The sequence below is a fragment of the Manduca sexta genome, chromosome 10 (genome assembly GCF_014839805.1).
Source record: "Manduca sexta isolate Smith_Timp_Sample1 chromosome 10, JHU_Msex_v1.0, whole genome shotgun sequence".
Taxonomy (NCBI): Eukaryota; Metazoa; Arthropoda; class Insecta; order Lepidoptera; family Sphingidae; genus Manduca; species Manduca sexta.
In genome coordinates, this window is record NC_051124.1 from 6836017 (window position 1) to 6853038 (window position 17022).

At 33.1% G+C, this 17022-nt stretch overlaps 3 protein-coding genes across 6 annotated transcripts; 2 read left to right on the forward strand and 1 right to left on the reverse strand.

Moving 5' to 3' along the window:
- Positions 1-2763: 2763 nt before the first annotated feature.
- On the forward strand, positions 2764-12529 carry LOC115455821 (2-hydroxyacyl-CoA lyase 1). Of its 4 annotated transcripts, none has more exons than XM_030184562.2 (12): positions 2764-2999; positions 3222-3331; positions 4159-4300; positions 7359-7516; positions 8801-8947; positions 9252-9474; positions 10126-10286; positions 10590-10778; positions 10950-11135; positions 11371-11473; positions 11567-11699; positions 11777-12529. In XM_030184562.2, the coding sequence occupies exons 2-12, from the start codon at positions 3284-3286 to the stop codon at positions 11994-11996; spliced, it is 1710 nt and encodes a 569-aa protein (XP_030040422.2). In that variant the 5' UTR covers positions 2764-2999; positions 3222-3283; the 3' UTR covers positions 11997-12529. The 4 variants fall into 4 exon arrangements, with proteins under 4 accessions (XP_030040422.2, XP_030040420.2, XP_030040424.2 ...); XM_030184560.2 differs by having other exon boundaries at positions 2808-2999; positions 3211-3331; XM_030184564.2 differs by lacking the exon at positions 2764-2999 and adding an exon at positions 3058-3076.
- LOC115455822 (DNA-binding protein RFXANK) lies at positions 12414-14550 on the reverse strand. The gene is made up of 5 exons (XM_030184565.2): positions 14227-14550; positions 13916-14108; positions 13522-13651; positions 13059-13206; positions 12414-12662 (listed from the first exon to the last, which is right to left on the reverse strand). The coding sequence occupies exons 1-5, from the start codon at positions 14453-14455 to the stop codon at positions 12613-12615; spliced, it is 750 nt and encodes a 249-aa protein (XP_030040425.1). The 5' UTR covers positions 14456-14550; the 3' UTR covers positions 12414-12612.
- A 775-nt stretch (positions 14551-15325) lies between these two features.
- LOC115455838 lies at positions 15326-17016 on the forward strand. The gene is made up of 3 exons (XM_030184579.2): positions 15326-15597; positions 15679-15748; positions 16237-17016. Exons 1-3 carry the CDS (start codon positions 15512-15514, stop codon positions 16384-16386), a joined length of 306 nt encoding a protein of 101 aa, XP_030040439.2. The 5' UTR covers positions 15326-15511; the 3' UTR covers positions 16387-17016.
- The last annotated feature ends 6 nt before the right edge of the window (positions 17017-17022 follow it).

Here is a 17022-nt window from a genome sequence, read left to right on the forward strand (position 1 = left end):
AGCTGAGCTATCGCAGAGTTTTATATTCCTTGCTGAGCTATATTTGCTCACTGATAATACGGCGTCAGTATTCTCGAGGATAATTTAGCGTCAACAATATCTTAACAAACAAAATTTCACGTTATGTAACATAGCATTATGTATAAATAAATAGGCACAAGTGTACGGCCCAACGCTCCCAATGGCGATCTATTTGCATTAAAATGAATAATTATTGTGTATATTGCGTCAAAATTAAGAAGCATTGCAGATAAAATACTGTATCCCAAGTAAAAGTTCACTTTAGGATTTGGCCACACTCAGAAATGCAGGGTCCGTGCGTCGACCTGGTATATGAGACCAAACCTGTATTATTCTCGCGCAATGCAATCCAATTTTATTTCATACGGTAAGATCGATGTATGGGTACGCATATTTTTTTAAAATTACGAGGAATTTCATCCTGTTACTGACTAACCGTTTATTACGCTTTTGTGATTTTACACTTAAAAAATTTCGCCTTGTTATTGCGTTCTACAAAGAATTTTATATCCCGTTACTATACCTACATATTAATTTAAACTTATACCGTTTCTAGTAAAAAAAGGCACACAGATTGACTAAATAAAGTGGACGGACAACAAAGTGACTAAGTGGTTCCGATTTTCCTTTGCGGATACCTAACTTTCTATTCTCGACTTTTAGTTTAAAGTAAATTAAGTAATTACCAACCTACAGGTCATTGAATGTATTGCAGCATTAAAACCTATTATGATTGAAACTCTTCTTAAAAGACCAAAAGTCAAAACAAACACAAATGTATCAGGTCTAGCAGACCGTATGTGAAAGCTGTATACCTACATAGACATGAGTCCATTCCAGTGCGCTTAATCTGCTGGTATCTACTAACTACATAGATACCTACTTATTTGCCTTGAACTATGAATGAAAGAGTCATATACGGTCTCATTTTGCAATAATATTAGTTTTGGTCATAAAAAATAGTTCGTACCTATATGATATGACCGTAAGGGCGCAATTTTGACTTGATAAAATAGTATTAATAGACTCAACAACCAACATTTGCTTAAAAAGTTTGAACTTAAGTATATTATAATGGTTACCTTACCAAACCTTTAACTAGGAGACTTTAACGTAATATAATTCCCGCTAAAACTTATTGAAATTTTTGAAATGTAGCCCCATAAAATTCAAATCACCGCCATAATAACTAAATAGAGATGCAAGAATTTAAACATTGATCGCGTATTATTGTATTAGATAGATTGGTCAAGCTACGCTCAACCTACGGCATTACATTTGACTGAAGGATTTTATTCATAAAAGATTAATAGAGTACCTCTGTACTGCACAAGTAATCATGGAAAAACTTTCTTTAGTAAGTACTAGATAATTTTAAGTACTTAATTTGGGCTGCATGCAAAAGCTCGGCGTGCCGCACGCATATGCCCGGTGCGCCTTCCATATACTTACATAATAATATACGTATACTTATATAACACAGGGGCGTAGCTACCGCCGTATCAGCCGTATCAGTGATACGGGGCCCCCGAGCTTTGGGCCCCTCTTGGCCCATACCTACATTAAACTAAGCGGGCGCCTAAAAGTTCGCACTGCCCTGAAGAGCCCCCAACAAATATAGATATAAGGCCCCTCTATGGCAAGCAACGCTACTGATATGACGTCTATTATTAATAGACGTCAGTATTTCTTTAATTGGCCGGAATGAAACGCAGTCGCCATATTCACTAATACCTTGTTTAATATGTAAAATAGAAGCAAGGGTATCCTAGTTTTTTCATTGGTTTTTAATTTGTTTATAGCCGCCATGGCTACATGTCTTTCAGCCGAAAACTTAATAAGGAGGGCGCGCCGCGCTACTAAACACTCAGTGTGACAAGTATTAATAGTATCCAGATTTTTAGGGTAATTAAGTTTTCGGATAATAAAACTAATAGAGATAATTGACAAATAAAAAAGCATAGTTCTAAGTGCATTATTAGAGATAAAAATAGTACTCATAATATGAGTGTTATGACGGAGTTACTTTATACTAGCTTTTGTTCGCAGTTTCGCCCGCGTGAAGGAGTTTTCTGGAATAAAAGTCCTGCTATATATTTTCCTGGAATAGAAAGTAGCCTATAACCTTCCCAGAGTCAACTGACTTCATACGAACCTTCATAAAAATCCGTTTAGTAGATTTTTAAGAAAATCGTTAACAGTATACAGACAGAAATGGCTCACTATTTTGGTCATAGTGGCTTCCACATAAAAAATAGATACATGCTGTCGCGGACTCTTATTTAGAACTATTTAAGACAAACAATCCTACGGTACATCATCTTTGTCTCTTACTCCAACGGTTTAGGCAGCGTACGCCAAGATAGCAATTTTTTCCAACTTACTTGATATGTATCGTTATATTATGATTGAATTACACAAAATTACTTATTATAAATTGTACCCTATGTGTTATTTTGATGTAAAACCAATGTGACCATTCAGTAGTTTTATCGTGAAAGAGGAACAAACATACAAAGATCCATCCTCACAAAGTTTCGCATTTATAATATTAGAAGTATTCAACGAGCTATTTAAGTTTATATAAATTATTCTATAGAACACGTACTAAGAATATAAATTTGTGTCCAAATATTATTATTAACACTCGAAAGCAGGGGTTTCTTTATTGATTTTTGTAGGCAACATTTTATTAATGTCACTTATGACAATTCACGAGATGTCAAGTATTTCGGCGTTAGTTCCAATTTTGGCCACGTTCATTACGCCAATTACTGATTAGGGCGCCCTATACATACATTATCATCATGTTTACATTTTACGTTATCTCATTGCGATTCAGAAACTTGCAACCCTAGAATGGAAATGACGCGCAAAATCCAAAGTTTATTGTGATAAAACAATAATTCAAATTTAGATTTTAGAGCTTGTCAGAAGATAAGGATAATACTGCGATACCTACGTTAAGCGATTTTATGGTACGTTTTTATTTTTACCTTTAAACACAAGTCATTTTGCGCTGATAAAATATTTTTTATACAGTAAACCGCTATCGGTAAGTTTCTGAGTTCTGTCTTTTGATCTCTTTCACTCATTCGGCAATCGGCGAACAGTTATATTTACATCTCCAGTGGGGTTATATCCTTAGTGACTTTTTTATAGATTTTCTCGAATAATAAAAAAATTAAGTATGTTACTAGGTAGAATAAGCCAGTTGGTGTTCAGAAGATCTTTGCACATAACTCAAAAGTTGAGCTCAAACATGACAATCGACGGGAATACAATTTTGGCGGAAAGTCTTAAAAAGCAAGTGAGTACCTACTCCTTAAAATTATGTCTAATTTAGTGTTGATTATTTTTAAATTGTTTACATAAATATACTTTCACAGAAACATTTGTTCCACTGTTATACATAAACAAAGCATAAATTGTTTCTGTGTAAAATTGATATTTGACCTAAATTTAAAAACAAAGCAATTTAAGAATTGCTTGTCAAAGATTTTTTTGTTTTTATCACTTAAATAAATTTCACTATGACAACATAATGTACTCAGCAAAGAGCATTACAATACTGTACTCAAATTTGAGGACAAAATAGTTGGTGCTTATAAAGAACCTTGGACCTGATATCACAATATCACTGCTGTATCCTTCTCAATCATTTACACATTTAATGTAAATGGTGTATATATTTTCTTTACACAATCACTTTACAATTGCTATTATCGGGCTCATAAAAATTTGGTCCTTGTTAATCTATGAGTGTATGAAATCAACAAATTTATAGAAAAGTACATTCAACAATACTACACACTCTTAATAAAATACTTACCTATTTCAAAATTGTTAATATGTGGGAATCGTTAAAAAACTAATTTCTGTTTGTGACCTTTTTCTCATGCTATAAGTTTCATTTTTGACCTATCTGATGAGTTCAATTTTATAGCATCTTAAAAAAAAGGACCAACAAAAAATAGTTTTTTGAGGATTTCTACAAATTAACAGTTTTGGAATAGGTCATTATTTTATTAAGATTGCAACTATAACTGTGGAATATTCTCATATCTAAATACTCTTCAGCATACATTCAATTGTTTTTCATCAAATCCTATTGTTTATGTATAATAATTATTTTAGGGTGTGGAGTATGTGTTCGGTATAGTTGGAATACCGGTAATAGAAACAGCCCTCGCATTCCAAAGTGCTGGCCTGAAGTATATTGGCATGAGAAATGAGCAAGCTGCCTGCTATGCTGCTCAGGCTGCTGGATATCTCACGGGTAAATATAAAGATCTTATTTTTTATTTGGAAAGTAGTTTATTTAACAATAAATTTTAATCACAAACTCATTCCATAATTCAAATTTACCCCTACAAAGCGATTACAAATTAATTGTTAATCTATGCACATATAAATATACTTCCATATTTAAATTTTAAATAAGTGAAATGGGAATTTTAAGTTTTCTTTAAGCAATTGGTTTCTTGCTTCTTTTAAATAATGACTACTTAATTTGCGTCAGTCATAGTCTGAATACAGATTTCTTTTCTATATGACCAACAACTCACTGAATATTTTTTGTTTCTCAAATTTTATTAGTACAGTTTCCTATGTTTAGGTTGATTCATGCTGTTGTTGTAATAGTTATTCTATTGCTCTACTGTGTTTGTAAATGTGCATGTCACACCCCTAGTGCATAAAGGTGTAAGATGAAAACACCAACTTTACAGGTTGAAAAAACAGAATATATGTGTACATTTTCTGTGTTTAGTCCTATAATATTGGTTTTTGTATCAAAAAAGTAAAAATATTACCCTTTTACTACAATTATGCACAAAATCCTTGAAAACTGGTTATTTCGAAATATTTAAGAAATAACAGATGTTGTTTCGTTTTATGACGAAAGGGCACACAGACGTAAAGATTGTTTTCCCATTATTGTTTTTTAAATATAAAGTAACACTATCAATACGAAAATTAAAAAAGGCGTAGTCTAAACCCAATTTACTTTAGTATTTATATCAATTTTTGGATTTAAGTCACAATATCTGCTATATAAAAATGTATTTCATTAAGTGTACTGTTTTTATATCAAACTTAAAAACACATAAAAATATGTCTATATCAAATTCTCGCTACATTTTGTGAAACAAATACGTATACCCGATTATTTTTTATTATAGAATATTTATATGCATAGTTGGTTTATTATCTTTTTTCTAAATATATATAGAACTTCCTATGACGCAGTATAGATGCTAATTTCTAATTTAAAATTTTAATTATTCAAAAAAAATTGCATTTGGCAAATGCCGTATTCAAAACTGAAAAAAAACTTGACGTAATACGACTTATGCCGCTTTGTTATAGGGGTGCGATGTGAACAAGCTATAGATTATTATTATTGTTTTTATTGACCATTGTTAACTTAATTAGTAATTATAATCGTCTCTCAAGGTAACAAGCAGCAAAAAGCATGGTGTGAAAATTAGAAATAACAAAGTATTATTGAGACCTAATATATAAAGGCTAAATAGCTCCATAAGCTTTGCTCCCCATTAATATAAATTTACAGAAATATTCGTGTTTCGATCTTTAAGTAAAACTATAAATACGTATAGGTAGATATTCCGGTTTGAAGGACATTGTAGCCAGTGTAACTACTAGACATAATAAGACTTAACACCTCATGACTTAAGATGGCGAGCACAGTGGCATACCAAACAATATGTACTTTGTAATTCAAGGTGTTGAATGGTGTTTCTACTGTTTATGGGCGGTCGTATCGCTGACCATCAGGCGAACGGCAAGCTCGTCTTGCCATTCAAAGCAATAAAAAAGAAAAAAACGTCGTGAGAAAATTGTGTTACGTCGTAATCTTAGACGATTCCATCACCTTCGATCTACGGCCCTAAAAAAACAACATACTTCTTCGTATGTTTTGTAATTTTAAAAAGGTTCTCAACTATGCTGTTTTTATACGGTAGCCAAAACCTATACATGTGGGTATTATAATGAATCAAACCTTCGTATGAATGTTTATAAAACATTCAATTCTTCAATATAGTTAGTTGAGTGTGATATAATATACAAAACATGTAACAATTATATTGTGTCATATTTATCATAGTATTCGTAAGTACCTACCATTATACTCAAATGGTTTAAAACTATTCCATGAATAGAAACTAAGTGTAATATTGGATGCATGTGTTTATTTCTGAAATATTGGTGCCACTTTGAGTAGGTAGGTAAATATGTATGTTGTTAATTTACGTTTATTTCTACCTGTTTCTTGTCAGGCGCCTTCAATTACCAGTATCGAATGCTAAAAATTATCTTGACTGGTTGAAATATTTAATTATCTTCAGGTATTTAGATAAAATGTAATTAGCGATACAAAATAATATATTTGAAGTACTTAGGTATTTAATAAGTACAATCAATTGATTACAATTTGATACTTTTCCCTACTGTAGCAACATGTAATATTTCCTACAATAACTGCGAATTTCCGTTTCTTTGAACCTCACACATACAGCCATCGATAAAATACGACTCTTTCGGGGACTTTTTTCCTTATGGTAAAGGGTGCCGCAGTTATAAACAATATCTATTGACTTTATATGAAGCTGTCTCGGATCAATGTGGTATCTAAAATCGATACTGTCTGTCTTCTAGACAAAAATAAGCATATTTTATGCAGTCTAAAGCACAAACAAATTTACGAATTTTAAATAAAAAAAAATAAAAAATTATCTGTCTCAAAAGAAACTGACTGTTAAGGTTATAGCTTAAGGTCCATTTTTCATACATTTTGTTTCACCTTTAATCTGGGTAAATAAACAAGTATTGACAAGTAAAGAATTTAAATTCACGTCTAGGTAGTGATTAGTTCTCGCAGTTGAAAGAAAAACGTAAAAATAATTAATATGCATGGATATTTCGGCCTTTAAAATTTCGTCGTATTAAATTTTTTTACGCCTGTTATAAAATATCAATCGAAAAAAGAAGTCATTAAAAATAAACGTGTTTTGTTGCAAAACAAATTTAAATATCTGTATTTAGTCAACATTTTGTTAGAGAAAACATTAATATTTTTTATTTATCATTTGATATTCTACTGAAAAACTTACTGTGTTACAGCCGTTTTCAATAAACGATTTCAATCTTCAATCTGATGAAAGAATGAACCAATCAAAATAACTCATTTGTTATGTCAAATTACTCTTTGTTCTGATTGGTAAATAACAAAAAAACGATTGGGATCGTTGATTGAAAACGGCAGTAACTAAGATTCAGTAAATAATACTTAAAGAGTGCGTTATGTTTTACAGGTAAACCGGGAGTATGTTTGGCGGTGTCTGGTCCCGGACTGCTCCACTGTATCGGTGGAATGGCTAATGCCCAGGTCAATTGTTGGCCACTGTTGGTTATAGCTGGATCTTGTCCCGAGGATCACGAGGGAATCGGCGGTTTCCAAGAATGGCCTCAGGTAAATGAGAAATACTTTAAATTTTATTTGTAATGATATTGTAAGTATATTGTGTACAAAAAACATACATGCGCCTTTTTTTCTTAAAGTACCTATTCTTTAAATTTTTTATGCTAATCCAGTATCAATAACTTGCTTATATTCAAAATATGAAATAAAAGCATTGCAGGTGCCAAAAGTTGCTTGATTCATACTGTAATATTTGATACAAGGAATCTTATAATTTTATGTTACAACCGTATATTTTATTATCTATTATATATAATAATATATTATATATATTATCTATTTATATCTATATTTTATTATCGCAAATAATTATCTATTATCATAAACATTTTTACAACAAACATTACACGAACATTACATAAAGTGTATTAAATTATGTTATCCAATTTATGAAGTATCTATCGCAAATGATTTCTAAAATATTTCCTCTGTATACACAGATAAGATTAGATAATTCAACCACAACATCGTAACCGACCTTTGTACACGAATTACGATATTCTCAAGTATATAAAAACATAAATGTACTTCGGTCTCTGATGTGATTCTATAAAGTTGCACTTTGGAATCTTGGGTACACTATAGATTACAGTTATCATAAAAATACAGCATGAAAGATTTATAGTACCTACACTTTTAAGTATGATAACGCCTCACGTGCCGGTAATATACCTAAATCAGAAAATAGAAAGGAGACAATGCACGTCAAGTGCGTAGCCATGTTTTAGTATCGCGTGGTGCAAAAAACAAAAATGTGCATTGAATGAGTTGATATTCATTGCAATAAAATTGAATATTATTAATCCTAAAAAGTCTTAAAACAGGCAATTGTTAGTTGTAAAAACTTAATTTGGGAGGGGTGAACTTCTAAAATCCTCCTGGTTATGTCAACGATGCACATATATCTTCAATAGATTCAATACCAATGAGAATTTGTGAAGACGCGTCAAACACTATTAACAATATATTCCAAAAACAAGTTAAAGTTATCTCTGTTTACAATGTTTTATCACACATGTAGAGTGGGTAAAGTTCAGAGTATCGCCTAATGGAAGGTGATTCCGTCGCTAATCGACACATTTATGCCAGCCTGTTTGAAACTGGATTCTATATACTTTACCTGATGTTTCATTATCGTGGCGCAACAAGTAATATTATAAATAGCCATAATACCTTTCGAATTCTCGACAAAATTATGCCTGTTTGCCTTTACTGAATGTACACCAATTTCTCTTTATTTAATTTTTTGATAACACGTTCCGGCTCTATTTTTAGGTGGAATCGAGTCGTCTGTACTGTAAATATGCCGCGCGGCCTCCGTCGCCGCGTCTCATTCCGCAACATGTTGAAAAGGCCGTGCGCCTCGCCGCCGCCGGCCGGCCCGGTGTGTCGTACCTCGACATGCCGGGAACTCTTCTCATGGTATGTTGTAAACTTATAATAGAGATTATATTGTGGTATACAATTGTTTTAGAAATAAGTCTCAATATGTGTTCCTGAGATATTAAGAGATCCGACTTGTTTCAAGTTTAGAGTTTAGACAGTTCTTTACTGTTCGTTGATGCTACATAATTCATTTATATGAAATAGTTTTAAACGAGTAGTATTTTGAAAACACATTTATATCAAGTAGTTTTAAACGTGTTGATTTAAGTATTTTGGTAACATATTCTTAGTATTTGTTTGATCTGTATTAGCAAATTACACACAATTGTAAATTTGGCAGGCGGAAGTGGAAGAAGAGAAAGTCCCGTTGGAGTACTACAGCGCGGCGCCGGTGGAGCTGGCGCACGCGGCGCCGGCGCAGGTGTGGCGCGCCGCCGAGCTGCTGCGCGCCGCGCGCCGCCCGCTGCTGGTGCTGGGCAAGGGCGCCGCCTACGCACGCGCCGAGCTACAACTCACGCAACTCGTTAACGACACCAAGCTGCCCTTCCTGCCTACGCCCATGGGTAACAAATATATCCTGTGCTATACTAACAAATATACAGTTTATTAGACGGGTAGGTAAACCAGCAAGTACAGTTACTACATACTGATCACTCTGTAAACACCAATAAGGCCTTCTTCCAAAATACACTCATATTGTACTGCTGTAGTCTGCGTTGTGCTATTTATATTAATATCAGGTATATGCTGTCACAATGCCATTTAAACTGACCCCTAAGTGTCTTTTGTAACAAGTAACAGTTGTATCAACACACCAGTTTCTAACTGCCTAATTAAATACGTAAAGTAAATGTTTTATTCAAATGGTGCTGTCCTACAAATGCTCTTGTTTCTGTGCTCTATATGTATATATTTAACTTACTTTTATTTGCTATGCCTGACCTATGCAGGCTACAATAAAAAAACAAGATAAGAATTGTTTTGCTTAATATCGGAATTCTTAAAGGCTAAAAATATGTTACCACAGAAGTACACAGACATGCAGCTATATCCCGAAAGGATACAACATAGTAAATAATATAGTCCTTTATTTTAAAAAGTATTGAATTCAAAATTGATATCTAGGTAACTCTAAGTTATTAAACATGAATTTAATTTTAGAAACGTCAAATATTACCATAATTTGATATTAACATTTATTTTATAATTACTAGGCAAGGGCGTAGTGTCGGATGAGTCCGAGTACTGCGTGTCAACAGCCCGCACACAAGCGCTTCTCAAAGCAGACGTAATAGTTCTGCTGGGCGCGAGACTCAACTGGATGTTGCATTTCGGACAGCCGCCGCGGTTCGCACCCGATGTTAAAGTTATTCAGGTAATTGTGTATTATTTATTCATTAATTATTTATTAATTTACGAATAGTGTTATGATCTAAAATGATAAATGAAATAAAATTTAATATAGGTGATCATAAATAAAATAACAAGCTTAAAAATATGCAGCATAATAGATGAAGGAACACATTAGATATTTAGGTTATTACTAACAATACCAATTTCAAATGTTTAAAATTAATACGTTTTTTTTTTGGTTAACAATAATAAATAAATAAAAAGAGATGACTAAATTATAACACGCAATCCTTTTAAAAATATTAACACATGTTAAAACCTATAGGTGGATATAAATCCGGAAGAGTTCCACAACAGTATAAAGTCCGAGGTGGCTGTGCACTCTGATATCAAACCATTCGTAGAAGCGCTCGCGCAGAATCTGAACAAATCGAAATTCTCGTTGGATCCCGCTACCAACGAATGGTGGCAATCGCTGAAGCAGAAACAAAAGGCGAACACGGAGTTTGTTGAGGTATGTGTATTTCTTTAGCAACATAAGCCTTTTAGCAGATATTATTTTAGAATTTACTATGGATATAGAATATCAACACATAACTTGACCACATGTTAATAAAAAAAAGTGGTAGGGATGATTACCAATATGCCAAAAACTTTTTCTAATTATTGGTTTTATTTCTCGCAGGCTCAGGCCGCGAACACATCAGTGCCTCTCAATTACTATGCAGTGTTCAAGACTGTACAACAAAACATTCCCAGAGACTCGATAATAGTGAGCGAGGGCGCAAACACCATGGACATCGGCCGCGGGCTGCTGTTGAACAACAAACCGAGACACCGACTCGACGCGGGCACTTTTGGCACTATGGGTGTATGTATAATTTGAAATAGAAATTACATGCTAAGGCTGTCTTGAGATGTTTGTGTGCAAAAATAATGAAGTGTAAATTATATAAAATTTTTAAAGGGGAAAAATCCTTTAAAATCTTGCATAGCATTGTATTAAACAAACGGGGATGAAATGAAACCAAGGCCAAAAAAACCTTTTCCTATATAGTAAATACATAGTTATGTGACAGTGAATATTTTAAAATTAACTTTGCTAGGTTGGTCCTGGCTTCGCGGTGGCAGCTGCCATGTGGTGCCGTGACTATGAGCCGGGCAAGCGAGTCATTTGTGTCGAGGGCGACTCCGCTTTTGGATTCTCAGGTGAGATTCTTCCGAGTAATTAAATAAAGTGTAATCAATTGCAACATTTCTGCAATAAGTGAATATGATTTTAAACAAATATCGATTTTACAGGGATGGAGATCGAAACCATGTTCCGCTACAAACTGCCTGTTATTATAGTAATAGTCAACAACAACGGCATTTATAACGGTTTCAACAAAGAGATGATGGCTGACATACAGTCTAGCGGCGATGTAGCGCAGTGGTGAGAATTAGCATTTTAATAAATATTTGATATCTTATTTTAAAATTGGTGCTCTAACATCATTCTTCTTTACCCAGCACACCGCCAACAGCGCTAAGTGGCGAAGTACGTTACGAGAAGATGATGGAAATGTTTGGCGAGACTGGCCATCTTTGCCGCACCGTTGAAGATATCAAAGCTGCACTCAAAAAGGCCTTAGAAGAAACGGAAAAACCTAGCATTATTAACATACTCATCGACCCACAGTCTAGCAGAAAACCACAGACATTCAACTGGCTCACAGAATCAAAATTGTAATTTCATGACATTTTTGTTTGCATTTTATACTGATAACTGCCATGTGAAGTTGAATTGTAATGATTGTTCAATATTTTTACTGTATTTTGGTGGAAGGGTCTTACAATACAAAGTTTGCAATAGGGTTGCATCAGGTGTGTGTGCATTTTAAAAATCGTATGTCGTAATCATAAAATGATTATTTTATTCAGATAAAAAATATCACTTTATTCTTTGAATCGATTTTATGTAAATTTACAGAAACAAAGTGCTAGTCAGGACCTGTTTTACCCAGTGTATAGGCACTATTCAAGTTATTCTAAAAGGTATTTATTGTTCAATGGTTATTATATTTATTGGTGCTAAGTGGGTGCAGTAGGTGGAAGCATTTTGTACTTTTATAAACATTTAATAAGGGTTAAAAATAATACAAATAAGTGGTTTGACAAGTCTGTATTTAAATTATTCTTAAGTTATTGTGGTCAAGATGTATGTAATTTGTATATAATGAACTTAAAAATATATTATCCAATACATTTATATTATAAACTAAATCCCTGTATTATCATTTAACTCCTGGAGGCAAATGAATTGTGCTGTGTCGGTTGTATGTAGCAACATAACATGAGCAGTGTTTTCACATTTTGGCAAGGCAGCCAATCAAGAAGTTTTCTATCACAGTTTGAGCTGAAAATGGAAAATATAATATTTAACACCATGAACACTGCCTTGGTAAGGGCATTTCTAGATACATGATATTGTTTTTTTTTTTGCCTTTTTTCCATAAAATATGTAGTTTAACAGCATAAACATCCTTCCCTATGTGGTTGCCCTTTTAATAGCACTGGCCTGCATGCCAATGCATATAATAATAATATAAAGATTGTTTAGTATGCTCATCCCATAATTGTTGATATCACATGTCCCAAGCTGATGTAATTAATGTGTCGCCATCACCTCAGTCACTTAATTTCCAAGGGTAACAAGCGCATAAAACACTCATTCAAAACTCTGGTGTATTTGTAATAGCTGATCCTTGTCAAGCTAGCAAATATAAGACAGAAAAAAAAATATCCTCCTTACCCAGTTTGCAGTTATTGGTGGTGGTCAATGTGTAAGCATCTTGATCATAATCATTGGTAAGGGTGAGGTCAGCTCCTCTTATGAGGAGTTCGTTGCAGGTGTAGGGAAAATCGGCAGCTGCTGCATACATTAATGCTGTGCATCCAGACTGAAAGAAAATTATTTGAAATTTAATTTTTATAGTATATTAGTCTATATATTTTTATTTACAATACTGAATCATTATAAGACTTAACTGCTGCAGTACTACATTGCTTTATAATCCAAAACCATGCCAAGCTAGGTCTTCTCAGTGTTCAAATATTATTATATTGTTTGTTTTCACTAGAATTATCAGTATAGAAAGACAATTGTGCAATATATTATAATCATTCAACAAAAGATACACTTGCCTTTTCTAATTGCACACAATAAAACATCATAATAATCGTGAAGAAACAGTAATAATATTGCATATACTTACATCATCTTGTATGTCGGCAGCAGCACCTTCATTTAACAAAAACTTCACAACTTCGTGGTGCCCCCCTGCTGCAGCCAGATGTAGTGCTGTCTCCCCCTCCGGACCCCGCATGTTCACATTGGCACCACACCTAGTAAATCACAAAAAGTTAATTTTAAAAGTTGTAATTAGAAGTAGATAATTGATAAACTACTGCACATGTTGGGTGTGAATATAGACTTATGAAACAAAACAAATTAATAACAATGATTTTAGCATAGTATTTTGTCAAATAATTATACCTTATTAAGTTAACATCACATTATAACACTAACCACACTGAAAAGCATTCACTGTGTCCTTGATGAATACACAAAGAACTACAACAAAGTATATCGCGAATCGCCACACTTACCAGACAAGGTCTTGACAGCTATTTAGCTGGCCATAGCTCGCGGCCCAATGCAGGGCCGTGAGACCATGTTCGTCCGTGATGTCAACATACTGCTCCAGTTTCAAGTCGTCACGGGTGATTTCGCCGCGGCCAGCCTTCGCGTGCAGGCTGTAATCTGGCTGGGGCAGCTCCGGAACCCGCGCCTGCGTGTTACCTGCAAAGGCGACCTTGAAATTTTCACCCACATATATAATGATGCGATTAATAATCAATAGTCGCACTAAAACGACAAAGTTACAGTAATTAATCAAATAATGACTTGTATTTTGTACCTCTCTGCAAGTTGGTTAGTGCAGTGCAAGCTGGTTTATAAGGAGTAAATGCGCTTTTACGGACTCCATTCAAATTAGGCGCCCAACGTTGATATCCACCGCTACCACTTTTACTGCTATCTTGGCTACCCGAATCGAATTCATATTTAAAACTATCCGTATTTTCTTGTTTTTCCTGTTTGATATCGATACTTTTCCCTTCGTGTTTCACAGAAATAGCTTCATCCATTTTATATACACAGACTTATAAAGCAATTTATAGCGAAAATTGTAAACAAAACAAAATACCACTATAAACCACTGATACAACTCATTGACTGATCAATACTTCAAAGTTGACTGACAGTTAACATTTTCAAAATTAACTCAACTCTATGCTAGCTGTCAGTTCATACTGACCAACTGAGATTTTTCACTTTTTTTCCTACAATTCTTACTACAATTTTATAATACTGCTAATTGATTTATAAAAATAATTTGTATTATGTACTATACTCTGTAAAATGTATGATGTCTTGTCAAAGAATTTAGGGTTAGTATCAATTATTAATTACGGCTTCCACCATTTATCAGTGGTTTAGGTCAATGGCCATTAGTAATTTATACTTTGAAAATGTAAGTAAAAAAAAGAAGATATAATTGGGATTTCTTGGATTTGTGTAAGAACAATATTTTTTTTAATAAATCGTTTGGTAGGTAGGTATAATAAATTATACTAGGTGTTGCTCGCGGCTTCGACCGCGTGAAAAGCCTTTTCCGCTATAATAAAACCCTTAACTACTAAAACCATCGATTTAAATATTTTGAATATAAATCCTATTACTTCAGCATATGGGTTAATCCGGAGCGTGGTCTATCAGTCTCCCAAATTTCAACCAAATCCGTTCAACTGTAAATACTTTTACATCTCACAAACATCCAATGAGTTTCACTAACTTTCGTATCGAACACAAAACACACAAAGTATTCAATTATACATATTATTGTGATAAAAATTGATCGTTATTTTTTTTAATAATATTATGGTTGCCTGATGTTATACCACAGAAACTGCCCGAGTGAAGCGACGTCTAATGATCACTTAGATACCGTATTAATCGATAATCGACTCTTGAAATCCTTACTTAATTTCCGTTGTAAAATGACACTTTTAAAAAATTATTCGATAAATTTTGTATGTAAACAAAGAGTTGATTACTTTTTAGCTCTGCTTTTTAGTTTGTCAAAGATCTTTTATGAAAAGTTTTAGTTGTTGGTAAAGTTTAAATAATAATTTAAATAAAAAATGAATGCAACCGGCCAACTAAATCAACAATTGCAACAAGATTTACAAAATGAATTAATAACTGCAAATCAACTTTTAAGATTAATGTAAGTTTACACGATTATAAGTACCTAATTTAGTTCAATATAAAAACTTTACTCCCATAAATTCACATAATTTTATTGCAGATCGTTTGAACTGCAACAGTTAAAAAGTTTTACGTGCGCTGGTGGGGAATTTGAAGCCAATATTAAAGAGGTAAAAGTGTGTCATTTTTATTAATGATTATAATTATTTGTCTTTAAATGCTGTTTCCATTAAAATTGGTAGCAGTAGATATTGTACCTAAACCCACCTATAAACATCAAAATGTAGTCCTGCCTCTTCTGAAAGAAACTTTACTGTCAGTTTAAGACATGCTCAAACACTGTGCTTGGACTAGTTGTGTGAGTGTAAGTCCAACTTTAAGTGCAATGTTGCCTCTGCTACGAATTCTCTTAAAGTAGTAGTAGTACTGGCATCAGGTTGTGAAATATTAAAATTACTTTTGATATTTACTTCGTTACAAACTGTCATTTTTTGTATCTATGATTGTATTTATTAATTGTATAGTGTTATTTTCAAGAAGAGAAAAATGTGATTTTATTTAGTAATGAAAGTCAAAACGATTTAAAACAGTGTGTTTAATAGAGAATGCAAATATTTGATTTAGGATTATTTATGTGACTATAATTTATTTATTTCAGAATGCATTGTTATTAGCTAAATTAGCAAGTATGAAAAATATCAATATAGAGAATCTGCCCTTAATGACAAGGATACAAACTAACATTGCAGTGAACGATAGCCATTTACCGGAACAAAGTTTAAGAAATGAAACTAGTATGGAAGATTGACATTCCATGAAATTTAAAATAGCTTTAATATACTGTGATCAAACTTGTAAAGGAAAGCATTACCCCTAGCACAAATAATAAAGAAATTATTATTTGTGCTATTATTATTGTTTTTATTTCTCTATTTTGTTTAACAATACTAAATATCAAAAAGATTTAGTCTTGATTCCCATACATTTCGAGTTTACTGTACTATGGCTCCACAATTTAGTATGGGTATACATATGTGCAATGGTTATGCTGCTGAATTTAAGTTCCAAATGCAATCATAGGGTATGATTTAAATTTCTGTACAAAATTATACAGAACCTGTACCTATACTTTAACTTATTTTATACTATAAAGTAAATATTTGTGCTATTTGGGTCCAGGTTGTCCCTAAAATAGTTAAATCACTTTATATTTTCATTATGCAGTCAACATGCCATTGCCATGGTTAAGTGGCAGTTGTAATCCTGGATTCTATTTCCATATGAGTAACACACTGTCCATGCTGAAATCATCTAGTTATAAAATAAAATGTTGGATTAAATTATAATAAGCGCTATTTTATAAACAAATATCAAAAGAAAGTTTGTCAAAATATACCATGTGATTTAAGTACACAAATAAATGTAAGTTCTCTTTGTACACAAA

Coding starts and splice junctions, on each gene's coding strand:
- LOC115455822 (XM_030184565.2), bottom strand. CDS start 14,455: ATGGATGAAGCTATTTCTGTGAAACACGAAGGGAAAAGTATCGATATC. Junction 14,109..14,226: donor ACTAACCAACTTGCAGAGAG/GTACAAAATACA, acceptor TCGCCTTTGCAG/GTAACACGCAGGCGCGGGTT. Junction 13,652..13,915: donor AGCTGTCAAGACCTTGTCTG/GTAAGTGTGGCG, acceptor GTGATTTACTAG/GTGTGGTGCCAATGTGAACA.
- LOC115455838 (XM_030184579.2), top strand. CDS start 15,512: ATGAATGCAACCGGCCAACTAAATCAACAATTGCAACAAGATTTACAA. Junction 15,598..15,678: donor AATCAACTTTTAAGATTAAT/GTAAGTTTACAC, acceptor ATTTTATTGCAG/ATCGTTTGAACTGCAACAGT. Junction 15,749..16,236: donor TTGAAGCCAATATTAAAGAG/GTAAAAGTGTGT, acceptor TATTTATTTCAG/AATGCATTGTTATTAGCTAA.
- LOC115455821 (XM_030184560.2), top strand. CDS start 3,212: ATGTTACTAGGTAGAATAAGCCAGTTGGTGTTCAGAAGATCTTTGCAC. Junction 8,948..9,251: donor TGCCGGGAACTCTTCTCATG/GTATGTTGTAAA, acceptor TAAATTTGGCAG/GCGGAAGTGGAAGAAGAGAA. Junction 11,700..11,776: donor AGCGGCGATGTAGCGCAGTG/GTGAGAATTAGC, acceptor TTCTTTACCCAG/CACACCGCCAACAGCGCTAA.